Raw genomic sequence first — 14254 nt, forward strand, 5'->3', positions numbered from 1 at the left:
TCCACTGCCTGTCAAACCTGTCACATCACACATCCACTGAATGTGAATGTCCAGAAATGTCCTCAACCGGGTTCAATCGACCCAATTTCATCCTTCATCCTTTCATCCTTGTGTGTGTTTTGATCTGGGGTGTTTTTTCTTTTAGGCTGCACTATTAGAAGAGTTCTTCACTGATTTGGCATTTACACGTTTACAACATCAGACTGTTTTATAAAAAAGATCAAAGATCAAACCAAAGACTTAGAATTTTTATTTAATTCCTCGAATTCCTCTTCCTTGTCAAAACGCACACCTAAAGATGTCTGGAAGAAGGCAAACTTCTCCCATGTGCTGTCTAAACAAGGAGCCTGCATTACCCACAATGCAATTCGACCGCTGTTAGTGCAGTGATGTCCATAAAGAACTTCCTCTGGCAGAAACCATTCCAACCAGGACCTCCACCCTCCACCCACACCAGCAGGTCCCTGCAGCATGGGATTTATTTTACTTGTTCATTCACTTCATACTTCCTGTGGGTTTTGTTTCCCAACGTGAAGGTCAAAATCATGTTTCAGAGCTTCTCCTCACTACCTGGAACGTAATTCAAATCGCTAAAATTCATTTGTTCATGATGAGATGGGATGGATTTCATGCTGTATGTGATATCATTTGCTGTAGTTTTTGACTTTCCTTTGATATTCTTTTATGCTCTTTGTACAAAGAAAATGATTGTTGATCAAGGTTTCACTCACTCACTCATTCATTCATTCATCACACAAGCTGCAGAGCCAAATCAGGTCCCCTTCTCCACTTTCTACCCCCCCCCCCCCCCCTTCTTCCGGCACCCTCTCGGACCATACGGCCATCTTCAATCTCAACTACACGACTGTAAAGTTCGCTGCACGAGTCAAATCCTCTTCTGTGGTGGTGTCCGCTATACAGCCAGGACGATATCTGGCCATGATGTAATATTTACCTCTGTGTCCTCAGTTGGAGCCGCAGCCAAGAATCCAACATCTCGGGGATGAAGTGGGATGCCAGATCTGATCAACCAGTGTTGGACCTCCCCAATGCTCCTGCAGTCAGGCCCCAAAACCCCAGTGGGAAGTTGTGATAGCAGCAGATGGATGCCTACATGTGGGTGTCCACATACTTTTGTCCATGCAGTGTATGTCAGACCTTCAGCTGAAACATCAATCTTTAATTGTGTAAGAGGAAAATAAACAAGAACCGGTGTTTATTCCTCAATACGAATCAAATTAAAAAGAAATAAATAGTCGAAGTAACCCTCAATAACATTCGGCAGTGAGCTTGGTTTGGTGGACCTCCGCGGGGAAACGGCCTGTAGCTGCTGTTTTCACGGCCTGTTCTGTCTTGATCCTGCAGAGTCAGTTGAGTGCAGAGAGCCAGAGAGACTTATTCTAAATCTACACCGTGAGCCTGTTGTGTGCCGACAGACTTAACGCTGTTACATTTCGTAGAATGGGTATAAATCACTTGAGGGAATTGGTTGACATTTAGAACTTTTGTTTTCATTTTCTGTGTCCGCCCCTGAAAAAAAGAAGAAAGAAGCTTGTCGGCATTATTGAGCCCAATGAAACAGGCTTTATTGTACTCATTTGGTTTGACTATAAACAATGCTGACATGCTACTTAGTGAAGTGTGATTGCAACACACGGGGACCGGGTCTGCTGCCGCAAGATAACACATTTAAAATGCCTATAGAAATGTGTATTGGGTGCTCAAACGTCTGGTATTAATGAGTGAATTCATCTCAGTTCTGCACTGTGGGATTATTAGACTCTGTTACATACACATAGTACAACTTTCATGATGTATCTATGTGTTTATGTTATGGTTTGCGGGTAAAGAACTTCTAAAGAGGCTCGGTGAATATTCCTGATACTTAAAAAGGACATTAAAACACTTTCATTGGCTTTTCCATTTCAAGTCGAGATTTCCACGCATTGCTTCATGCTCGCAGTCAGAGTCTGGCAAATCTGAGCAAAGATGTCAGCAGCTCCTTTAAAGTAGAAGATGGCATTTGAGTGGGACCCCTGTAGTTCCTGTGAGATTCTGCAGGAGAGCCAGGTATTCTGTTCTCTGGGTGGATTATGGAGATCAGTGATTCCCACCTGCATGGGGTCACGTGGAAACGTGGAAAGTTTCGGTGGGAAATAGACTCACGAACAATATTACAAATTGGTGTTATAGGCTTCTTTTCTATACATCACCAGCTACAACGGGCTGACTGCACATCACAACCAACCGGAATCAGTTGAAACACACGAACGCCACCTGCTGAGATTGAGCATGAAAACTTTTGAAAGCCATCGGAGAAGCAGAAGCTGAAAACAAAAAATGAACTAGAATATGGCTTGTGCATCTTTCTAATGAATCACACTGTATGTACATCCTTGTTTAAACACTATAGACGTTGACCAAATTCAGTGAAATGATCTTTACCTCTCGGCACACAAACCAATGTTTTACCATCTCTGCTTTCTCGGTCTGTTACATCTTAATATTAGACACATTTATGTTTATGTGTGTGTGCATTTAATCTTTCAAGTGGGCGCTTAAGCCACGGTCATAAACCAATATTTGGCTATTTCTGTCTGTTTTAACTTGACTTCTGATTTAGACATAATATATCAAGAAGGACCTCAAGAGATGCACATTTGAATTCTATTTAAGAGCATCAGATACAGAAATACTTGTAATATGTGGGCACACCAATGAACTAGTGGCAAGGCAAACATTACACTGTTGAGTGGTTATTTTGATTGAAATTAATATGCAATGGCACAAGGGGTTTTCTGGTCTAGAAACAGTGTAACTAGTCACTATTGTTTTCTCATAACTGCTTTTATTTTTCTGTGTATGGCCCTCAATCAAACACTCCTTTACTACAAGAACCAGAGGAATGTGCCGCATTTGAAGAACATTTTAGTGTTTTATGACTGATACCACACTGCGACATTCAAACTAACATATTCAATAAAGAGTAACTCCCTCACATATATCTGTAATGAAGGTATACATTACCCATGAGACACAAGGAACTGTATGTACATGTATCCAAACAGCGGTGACACACACAAAGTGCCGTATTGTACGTGGCAGGTCACGTGACCAATCAAATTGATGTTATTGTTACTCAGGAGCCACAAAAGGTTCAGCTACCTGTGTTGAATTCGAAGCACGAGAAAAAAAACAGGTCTTTTGAAATCACTGTTTACTGTAACTACAGTAATTTGTGTTATGCAAACAGTTGCAGTCAATGCGGCACTGTTTTCTCAGGGCCCGCTGGCATCCGGGTGTTACGAGACTCGCCTGTGATTTGGAAAGTTATATACGGTGGAAAAAGAAGAAAAAAAAGAAGCCATGGCGAGAAATTGTTCGTCCCGCTGCAGCTGCAGGAACTCGTCTGTTGAGACTGTGACCCGTCACGTGCTGCTGCAGTGTGTGTGCGGAGCGTCAGTGTGGATGGGAGGTAAACACTGAGGTCTCTTTGTGCGTCCTTCGTCTCATAAAGCGTCCATGAGTGTACCGATGCGGAGAGAGAAAAAAAGCTAAAACCAGGACAGAGCTTACGTATGTTACACATAGATTTCACTAAACCCATGAGGGTGTCTTGCAGACCTGGTGTGTGTGTGCGTGTGTGTGTGTTTTGGCACTCAGAGTGATGAGGAAGAGGAGAAGCAGGAGGACCCCCTGCCAGGCCTCCTCATGCATTATCAGCCCACAGCTCCCCAGCAGGCATCAACCGCTGCGTACCGAGCTTCATACCGCCAGGGGCATGTTGGGCTTATTTTTTTTCTTCAAACATGGGACAACTTTCCTCTACACGGCTGCAACCTCCCCCGATACATGCAGAGAGAAATGAACACATAGAAAGGCAGGAATTGAAAGGGTTTTCACCATTTAATTAAAAGCGTTTGTCAGGAGAATAATACACACGATTGTGCTTAACTGAAGTGATGCAAATGATTTTTATATATGTATCTAGATACACACTTGTATATCACATACTGTATGTACATATCACATTGTAACATTGTATTTGTCATATCAAGCAACTGTAACTTTGTGAAAACTGTTCACGCCAAAACAAGGCATTTTTTCTTCACCTTTTTAAATCACATCCTTCCTCAAAATCAGATCTTGACGAGGAAGCCACCGAAACGTTCAGCCACTTTGTCTGAGTTTCGTTACAACTAGCTGCTGCACTGTTTTTGCCTTCAAACAACTGCATGTAGTTTGCGATTGAGGGATGGATTACAGCGTGTACTTGTACATGCCAGTTCACTACAGCGGTTACAACTATTCAACCTGAAAATGTGTGGCGTTCATTTTCACACCAAGCACCTCGGTAAAAAGGAAAGCGAAAAAGAACGATGTCGCAGTAGAATACTGCCACCTTGTGGACGAACACGACCAACTCGCTTTGTGACAAAGCGCCGCTTCTCCCACTGGTCCAGCATTTTCCCTGATTACCTGAACAGCTCCAGTGATTCATTTCTTAAATCTCAATGCATTCACTGGCAGTAAGAACAATCAGAAACTAAACAGCAGATTCCTCCTCGTCTTTGGCGAGAGATTGCTGGGAAACACAAGTAGAGATTTGTGTGGTATTTCACCGTGGACAGGAATTAAAAGCAATCCGAGTGAATAACGGGTGAATCACATTGGCCTCAACTCAAGGCACATGAAATACACTTTATGTGAAAAGTGTTACGGCTGAACGCTGTAATCTCTCTCTAACACACTCCTGCCATCACGTTTGCCCGTATGGGTGCACGCAGCGCTGTGTGCTGGCAGCATGTCGATGGCTGATGAAAGATTAGGGCTTCTCATTGATTTTTCCACCAGCTGATGATCTCATCCGTCACAACAGTCTGTTGAAGTTCAACGAACGCAGCCGGCGATGACTCGGCACGAAAAACAAGCTGCAGACGCTGATGGAGATCAATGGGACGTAATGATGGTAGCAAACTAAGTAGATAGTACAGGATATTGGACCTGCAAGAAAGCAGCTGAAATCAACGCCGTTTTAAAAAACCGAAATGTAAAAACCTCCCTGCCAATGGTCACCTCTAAAACCCTCCGTTCATTCACTTAGTGGCAGTACGCGACCATCATCCTTACATTCAGAGCCCATCCCTTCCGCTTGCTGGACTTCGCCCGCCCTGTCGAAGCTCCGCCGCGTTCACGAGGGCGTCAGCGTCGGGGAGTCGGGGCCGGCCGCCGGCACCTCGTACTTGAAGACCACGCTGAACAGCTTTCCTCCCAGGCGGTCGGCCAGCCACGAGTTCTTGATGACGGCCATCTTGAGGCTCTCGCAGCTGAGCATGGCGTAGTAGTTGGTGTGAATGGCTCGGCCCATTCCCTCGATGATCACCAGGTCGGTTTTCCGCTCTCGCACCACCATCGCCAGCACTTTGTCCAGACGGCTGTGGGAAGAAAGAGACGGAGGATGAAACTTATTCTGCACTAAAATGACCACGACACAGTACGTCTAATGAAGTGTGCACCAGGAGCTCAGAGATCCGGCTTTTGAAAGAGGACATTTACAGCCCAAACCGTAAAACCAACCTCAGATCCAGGCAGGGAGAACTGGAACCACTTTGGACCAACATCAACCTGTCCTCCGTCAGCGCAGCCCTGCTCAACAAACACACCACAGGTCACCTGACTTCAAAAGCTCTTGATGTGTGAAATCATGAGATCGGACAGAAAGCTATATGTACTCAGGATATGATGATGTTCTTTTAAAAGCTGATAGATTAATAGCTGTGGTCTATACTCGTAAACACTCACTGAATCACTGGATCCAGAGCAGCGATGCTTTCGGTCAATATCTGCAGTTCACCGTTCGTTACGTCATTTAGAGCCGGACTAGAGTTGCTGGCCAACACCACCTGAGGATACACGATAGAAGAGTTAGAGCAGCAGAACAATATGAAAAATAAAAAGATGTCCTTATCACTGGGAAAACCACGGCAAGATTACAGTTCAGAACAGACACGTTTGTTGAAAGATGGTTACTATTAATTCAGGCGATACTGGAACATCTATCTTTTATTCCTATTAAGGGAAAAGAGCTTTGACTGCGTATGAATCTCCAAGTTTCCTGTTTCTTGTATTTTTTGAAATGATGTTAAGAGTTCCTTACCTCCGTTCCTCGAGAGAGAAGCTCTCTGACAAAAGGCATCACCCCTAGAATGATGTCTACTCCACTATTATCTACGAAAAACAAGGCACACTTATGAGGAGGACCCTGCAAGAGAAAACCAGGATGGATTGTATTCAAGCACTGATCATCATCAACAGCACAGAAACACGCTCGCAAAGTGTTGCAAATACTACTTAGTGCTAAACGCCGCGTGGTAGCGTCACATGCTTCTGATAACACGATGATGCTACTGTGAATAACTTGGCTTTGAAATGAGGAAGAGACTGACCTTTAGTCTCTCAAACCACTGGTCGTAGGTATCAACAAGCCACGGCCGCTCTGAGGAGAACAAAACGAGTCAGTCAGAGCAGAAAAACGAGTTTCTCTTGAGTCAAAATAAAAGGAGAGAAACACTTGGATACCTTCCAGCTGTCGTTTAGCCTGCTCGAACCCAAACTCAGGATCAGACTCCAGCACGCTGCACAACATCAAAACACAAAGGTGCAAAAATAAGACAGATGTTTGCATTACAGTGGAAACAAACCATTGAGACCAGGGCTGCACCTGCAATCAACCATTCATCTTCAGATGTTCTAGGTCAGGCGATAAATCGTTTGATTTGATGTCAGAAATTAGTGAAAAGTGTCCATCCCAGTTTGTTAAAGTCCGAGCTGATGAGTTTAAATGTCTTGCTCTGCAAAAGACATTCAGTTTGAAATGATATAAAACAGAGAAAAGCAGGAAATCTCCATATTTGAGAGGCTGAAAACAGCATTTCCATGGGTTGAAACTCAGACAATTCATTTCTTAAAGAGAGAGGCGGTTCTGGTTGAGAATAGCCACAGCTGCTCTTCCAACAGTCAAAAGACACAGACGCGTATATCACTGTGATGCCGTTACATCCTCTAAGACAGGGGTGTCAAACATACGGCCCGCGGGCCGCATCCGGCCCGCCACGTCATTTTATGTGGCCCGCGAATCCGCCAAATTTTTTTTTTTATTTTTTTTTTTTATTATTATTATTTTTTTTTACAAAAATTAAAAGTTAGATGTGAAAATAAAAATATCCCCATGGTCGAAATTATGAGATAGAAAGTCGAAGTGATGAGATAGCATGTTGTCTGTGTGCCGACATTAAAACGATCACAACAGGTGGACAGGAGATGCAACAACCCATAAAGAGGATTTCCAACAAGTGATCGTGCCTTTCTCAACATGCGTACTTCTCTGCACTTGTAAACTCGTGGACTTGTGAAACGTCATCAGTCTCAGCCCAAGTACTGTTCCAATTCAAAGTTCACATCGAGCGGAGATGTTTGAGTATAAAAAAACTTTGAGTTGAGCCATTCGCGCCGCCGGTCTCACCGGGGGCTATTTGTGTTCATTCGCACTGGACGCGTCGGAGAGGGGGCGGGGCTTATCACCCTGAAAGCCGTTCAACTGTCCGCCATTAACCATGGAAACAATAACCTCTATTTCTGCTTAGTACGTGTTGTGGAAGTCACAGATATCCCGGGAAACTAAACTAAATATGTTAGGAGTGGTTACATTTACAACCGGCCCTTTGAGGGCGACCGTGATGCTGATGTGGCCCCAGAGTGAAAATGAGTTTGACACCCCTGCTCTAAGACATTTTTCATTCCGTTTCCTGCCAACTGTTTGCAGTCGGGCTCACTTCTCAAAACAACGTTAAAATTGCCCAAACTCCGCTCACTCTGACACAGCCTTGGCTCCCCAGTCGAAGACGTTCCCAGCCAGGACACCTCTGACCAGGGCGAACTGTCTCTCCTCCCAGCTCAGCTCCTCCAGGGACTTCACCGCCTTCTGGTAGTACTTGAGAGCCATGTCGTTCTCCCTCTGTTTGATCTGCAACAGGAGCAGAGGGACCAGTCAGCCGGTTCGACAGCACTCGGCATACAGACATCGTGAGGTGGAGCTGAACCGTCACCATGCGACGGTGTGGAAAACATGATCAGATGAGAGCCAGAGCAGCGAAGAGGAGGCAGAGAGAAGACAAGGACAGGTGGATGGGGTTTGGCCCAGACCTTAGAGTAGGGATCAGGAAAGTTGAACTCGTTTAAGCAGTGCTCCCTGGTGTCCAACAGGCTTCTGACAGTGAGGGATCCGTAAGCACTGGGTGAGGAGAGAAGCGCTCTATGTTAGCCAGAGAGAGACATTCACACAACCAGGGCTGCGGCGGTTGATGCAGACAATATTTGATATTTCTTGCTCGACATAAAGTTATAAAAAACGTTGTTAAACTGACTTTTTTAACACTTTGCATTGAAAGTGAGCTGGTTTCTGAAAATATATCTCTCGAGTGCACAAAAACTAAAGCGCGTCTTACAAAGGCTGGTGGCGGAGGGTCTGAAGCTTGTGTCTGTACTTCTGCCGGAACTTCTCGGCTCGCTCGGCCGCCTCCGGCATGTCGGGCTGACTCGCCAGAGCTCTCTGAACCACCTGCTCCGGAAAACAAACAAACAAACAAGACCCACGGACAATCAGCCATGTTTTCACGACCTCGTAGGAAACACCAAATGAGCTCATTTTGCGTTTAACTGGCTAAACGTAGATGTGACGCGATATCAAACTGTGAAATGGTAACTGAGAAATTCTGTTGGAGCTTCTTCCTTAATTCACAATGTTGTGCATCTGTTTTACAGACACAAATCCAGATCAGGAGGACGATATCCATCGCAGATTATCAGTTTAAAACCTGCGCATTCACTTATGAAATTCATCGTTCTCATACAATACATCTGTGCCTTCAAGAGTGAGTGTCTGTACGGCACGTCTTCATTTCAGACGCTGCCATTTAGCGCCGGACCACGAGCCGCCACCCCTACCCCGTCGAGGGCCTCCTCGAAGCAGTACAGCCAGTACTCGCGGGCCAGAGCATCCTCGGCGAGGTCCACGGTGTCGGGGATGTACGATGAAGCGTCCTGCAGCAGAGGCAGATTGACCAGCTTCCTCTCCAGACGGTCCATCTCCAACATGTCGAACTGGACCCAACAAAGAGACAGAGAGGACACCACGCTGTCACAGCTGCAGCTCCTCCAACGCCAAAGCCTACTCCAGCCATCACTCTCTTATTCTAGGACATATTTCAGGCATGTTTGTACTTATTTTAGAAGAAGAAAAAAGCAGAGAGGAAGATGCAATATGCGACAAAAAGCAGGGAAGGCTCGAGAAAGATTCACTCTGAAAAGCTAGCGGAAGCCAGCAGATTTATTCATTGAGGGACACAATCGATACTCCATTAAAGGATCCATCGATAGCTTTCTAATGTGGGAAGTCAACAAAGATGAGCTAATATTTTATTCGCAGTTTGCACTAATGAAAACTAGAGAGCTGAGCTCGGGGAAAGCAGGAACTTGGGTGGCGAGAGCTGATACCAGGGCAGCTAATGCTCGACAGAGGTTGACATTCTGTGGAGACCATTATGATCAAAGTACCACAAAGCAAAGCGGCTGTCACACACATCAAACCGTGTTATTTTACCAAAAAATGAGTTAGTTACGGACAAATCAGTGGCAAGACTTTCAGTAGAATCAAAGCTGAGCTGTAAAAAAAAAAGCCCTGCAGTGAACACACAGAAATAAAGTGTAAAGTTGAGCAGGAGCCACCAGTTATCAAACCAGAGCACAGCAGTGAGGCAGACGGAGATACTTACTGTAAACTGAAGGAGAGGGTTAGGTAGACGGTGTGTGTGTGTGTGTGGGGAGAGGAAATGAAAAGAAAGATCAATAAATGTATTTCTATGATGTTCATGGATTCAGTGAGAACAGCGATGATGGTGTTTCCATGAAAGGAGATCAAACGTTAAATTAAAAAGGTAAAAAAAAGAATCAGATATTTGATGATTTCTGGAAGACGGTGGGCGAAATAGAAAGCAGCAGAGTGAGAACAGGTCTTGAGGTCTCAGAGGGCTCCTTGTGGTGCGTGCTGGTCTGATCACTCACCGTTCCGCTGCGTGCACGCTGCATGGGATTCATGTCTGGAGAAACGCTCATCAGGCCCGAGCTTCCCGCGTAATTCTCCCCCCAGCTGTACTGGTTTGGATCTAGATGGGGACAATTACACATTCATGGTTTCTGAATTATCGTGCTTTTTCATTATTATTTAACGTTAGTTTTTTGAAAATATCTGGAGCCAAGCTGGGCGGCTTGAAATCAGTTCTCGTCAGACAAACCTTCGTCTGTTATTGGTGCTTGCAGAACATCAGTGCTTCTAGATTCTGCCATGGCAGTTAAATGTGATTATGTAAAAGTAAGAAATGGAATTGTGCGTTTTTCCTTACTGTCCTCCTCGGCTCCTTTAAGAAATGCTCCGATGGCTCCGAGATAGCCTTCGTGTCTTAGGAACAAGGCCTGAACTTCACCCTACAAAACAAAAGGAAGGGAGGACATTACAAAACTGGGTCGTAGGTGAAGTGGAGCCGATAACAAACCAAGTCCACGGCACAGAGACACAGTGACCTCCCGGTGGAATGTGCTGAGATTGTTTTTCAGGCCAGCGGAGGAGGAGGCCTTGCCTTGGTGAAGAAGTTGATGCTGTAGGTGATCGTGTGCATAGTGACAGGGTGTCCTCTGATGAAGAAGCCTCCGAAGTACACTTGGGACAGGTTGTGGAGTTTGGCATACAGGCAGGCCAGCTGCCCGATGTCGTTGCTGATCATATGCAGCAAGCTCTTGGCCATGTCTTCTTTAGAGAACCCTACAATGTAGAACGGAGTCATATGAAACTGAAAGGTCTGACATCTGAAAATGTAAATACGGCCACGGACACATTAACACAACAGAGGAACTCTCCCTCAGTGGTTGTAAGACTTGTCCAGTATTCATATTGGGAAGCTCCTGACTAACTTCCTTCTGTTCAATGGAAGTTTACACAATAACAAAATCATGTGAGCATTGGGACAACGATTCGAAAACAATAGTTATAACCGAGAATATAATTTCACTAGAGAAAATAATTTAATTTTCTCAAACTGAAACTATATATTTTACATTTGAATTATATTTAAGAGCATCAGATACAGAAATACTTGTAATATGTGGGCACACCAATGAACTAGTGGCAAGTCAAACATTAAACTGTTGAGTGGTTATTTTGATTGAAATTAATATGCAATGGCACAAGGGGTTTTCTGGTCTAGAAACAGTGTAACTAGTCACTATTGTTTTCCCATAACTGCTTTTATTTTTCTGTGTATGGCCCTCAATCAAAAAACGTTTGAACACTCCTTTACTACAAGAAGAACCAGAGGAATGTGTCGCATTTGAAGGGGGGGGGGGGGTCTCACCATTGAATATATATTTCACAGATCAAGGCTGACTACATTTGCTGCCCTTTGAGGTTACAACCAAGTCTCAAGTCCACATATTGTTTTGATACTCAAATAAATAAATATATATATATATATATATATATATATATACACACACACACATTCATAACGTTACAGGGCAGCCTTAAAATCAATGAGCCCATGTGCTACCTTTGTCAGCAGTAGCAGATTTTCCAAAACTGCTGGCGATAAGATCTCCAGTCAAGCCCAGAGACCCGTAGGATCCTCCGTAGATGTCTTTGACGAGCATATCGACGCTGGTGTGCTGCCCTTTTGAGGCCAACTGCAGCAACTCGTCAAATCTCTGCAGCAGACAAAAAGAGTAAAGTTCACGATGTTTAAGGGAACGAAATATTGCACTGAGAAGTCGATTGTAACTGGTTGACTTGTAACCCGACAGTAACACTAGAGCAAGTTATTTAGGATACCTTTGTTTTGGTTAACAACGCTCCAAGGCCCCAGAACGTCCCTCCGCCGATTGAGCTTCCTCCTATTCGCTCAAATGTGTCCTCTGATTCGACCTGTTGAAGAGGGAGACAGCGGGATGTTGCTTTTTCGTGCATGTTGGCTGATAAAAACAGGATATAATAGTTTGCTTCGATAAAAAAGCTGCACATCGCCACTAATCCTGACTGCTCTTCTTTAAATGATTCAACAGGGGGTCTACTAGTCTGAACCACTGACAGCACTTGGATTGGGCAGTTACCTTGACTATGGACACGCCGGAGCCGATGTTGACGAGCAGGTACGGGAAGATGTCGGGTTGAGTCGTCTGAAAGCGGAACTCCGCGTCGGCGTGCTTGGCGTACACGAACGCCTCGTGGGGAATGTTCCTCAGCACAAAGTTACAGCCCTTGATGAGACAGGTCATCTCATCCTCCTTGTCCACTCTGCCACAAAAAAAACCATTAGAAGGAATCATCGGCAGCCGGAATATATCCAGAAAATAAGACTAACTGGTTTGTCCTCCATCTGGTAAATCAATGAGTATCATGTGCAATCTCCCTTGTTTTGACAGTACTACTACAGATTTGCAGTTTTCTCGACAGAGCAGCCGTCTGCACCCACATAAGCAGAATGAATAAATAAATCTGATTTCATTTATTATCTCTCCTTCTCCGAGTTAAACCCCGAGACTCACATTTAACTGGAAAGATGAACAAACGACGTGAATGCTGTGTTGTCATCACAACATGTGTCAGATGTGTCAACGTGTGTCAGATCTTCGCCTCCTCTCTCTGAAACAATGGTCCGTGCACTCACCTGAGTCCGAGCTTCCTCTCGATGAGCTCTTTGAACTTGTGCGCCCCTCCGCCCGTGGCCTTGATCACTTTGGTGTCCGTGTTGACCAGGTGGTCCTTGACGAAGTCCAGGCACGTTTCAATGTAGGCGTTCTCAAACTTGATGAAGTGCAGCCGGGCAGTGACCTCTTCCTGCACAGATATTTCATAGAGCTCGTCACCGGTAGCCTCCTGGAGACACACGCACGAGACGGTAACACAGAGGAGAGAGGGGTGAAGTCTTCATTATATATACTGCTTGAAACATAACCTCTGAACAAACATGATCTAGCTACTCGTTAAGATAGCATATGTAAACTATGCAGGCTATCATGTAACCCGGGACACCACAGCTTTCAAGGACACTGGTGTAAACCAGATAACGTTTATTACCTTTGCAGTGTGGTCGAAAGATCGCACTTTGGCCACCTTGTGTTGTACTGTTGAGTAGTAGGCGAGCTTCGTGAGAGATCCCCCTGTTCAAGCAAAACAGCACAGACAATGTCCGATAAGAAACCCGTTGGCCAGCAGAAGCTAAACCAGTAACACACGGGATTGACAATCAGACTCTGAACCTCGTGAACTGTGAAACTGTAGCGTTAGCTGGCTAAGCAGAGACGACACAAACCTCAGCACCAGCTAGCTAGCAGCTAACACCAACGCTGTTGCACTTGTCAAAGTCGGCCAGGTTTGTTAGGCACACGTCCGTTGTATCAGCTAAAGATAACCCTGAAACAGGCAAACGGACTTGCATGCAAACAAACTCAAATTAGACACGAATTCAAGCGGCTAACGTCAGCGTGGTCTTGTTTACTTTTCCTTTAAAGTCATGTGTTGTCATAGTATCAGGCTGCGGCAGAGCTGGACGATAAACACGGACATTCGCTGTGTTAACGCAGAAGTGGCTAAATAAAGAAAGAAAACGTTTATATTCCCGGGTACCTATGTCTATCGCGAACCGCTTTGCGTTCTCCAAGTTGCGGAATATTTCGTCAGGAGGGAGAGTAATGCTTTTATCCATGGTGTGTCTACTTGTGCTGCTGTGGAGTCCACCACATTCCGCAATGGTCGGAAACGATATGACGCTGCGTGCGCGCCGCCGTGCGTACGTGCGCGGCCCCAGTCGTCCAATCGGCATACGCGAGGCGTGTGAGTTTTCCTGTAAACACTTCCGCCAACATAAACGTAGAAGACATTGGGGCGCGGAAACATTTTCCAAAGACGTTCCTACTCTTTTAAATAACTTGATAAACATCTAAAAGAGTGAATTGGTAAATTACTTATTGACAGTTATTTGCATTACTCTAAAACTGTCAAGAATGATTTAAAAAAGGAGTAGACAACTGTCAGGTCTGTGTTTTGAGATGTAATTGGTGCATATCAGAAAAGTCAAAAATTGCTTTTTAATCTTTTGATGTTACAATGAACAATGCCATTTTATTTTGTATTAATCATACAGATTATTTG

General features: G+C 44.7%; 1 protein-coding gene across 2 annotated transcripts; it reads right to left on the reverse strand.

Moving 5' to 3' along the window:
- Nucleotides 1–3920: 3920 nt before the first annotated feature.
- Nucleotides 3921–13850, reverse strand: pank4 (pantothenate kinase 4 (inactive)). 2 transcript variants are annotated; one of them, XR_013771884.1, is made up of 20 exons: nt 13730–13850; nt 13181–13263; nt 12771–12979; nt 12214–12397; nt 11936–12028; nt 11658–11811; nt 10692–10873; nt 10458–10539; nt 10120–10220; nt 9004–9159; nt 8505–8617; nt 8203–8290; nt 7872–8023; nt 6580–6635; nt 6447–6496; nt 6158–6262; nt 5803–5903; nt 5578–5646; nt 5131–5435; nt 3921–5004 (listed from the first exon to the last, which is right to left on the reverse strand). XR_013771884.1 is itself a non-coding variant. In XM_079266179.1 (19 exons), exons 1-19 carry the CDS (start codon nt 13806–13808, stop codon nt 5192–5194), a joined length of 2301 nt encoding a protein of 766 aa, XP_079122305.1. In that variant the 5' UTR covers nt 13809–13850; the 3' UTR covers nt 3921–5191. The 2 variants fall into 2 exon arrangements, 1 of the variants encoding a protein (XP_079122305.1); XM_079266179.1 differs by having other exon boundaries at nt 3921–5435.
- Nucleotides 13851–14254: the final 404 nt, after the last annotated feature.

The sequence above is a fragment of the Melanostigma gelatinosum genome, assembly GCF_949748355.1.
Source record: "Melanostigma gelatinosum genome assembly, chromosome: 3".
NCBI classification, from domain to species: Eukaryota; Metazoa; Chordata; class Actinopteri; order Perciformes; family Zoarcidae; genus Melanostigma; species Melanostigma gelatinosum.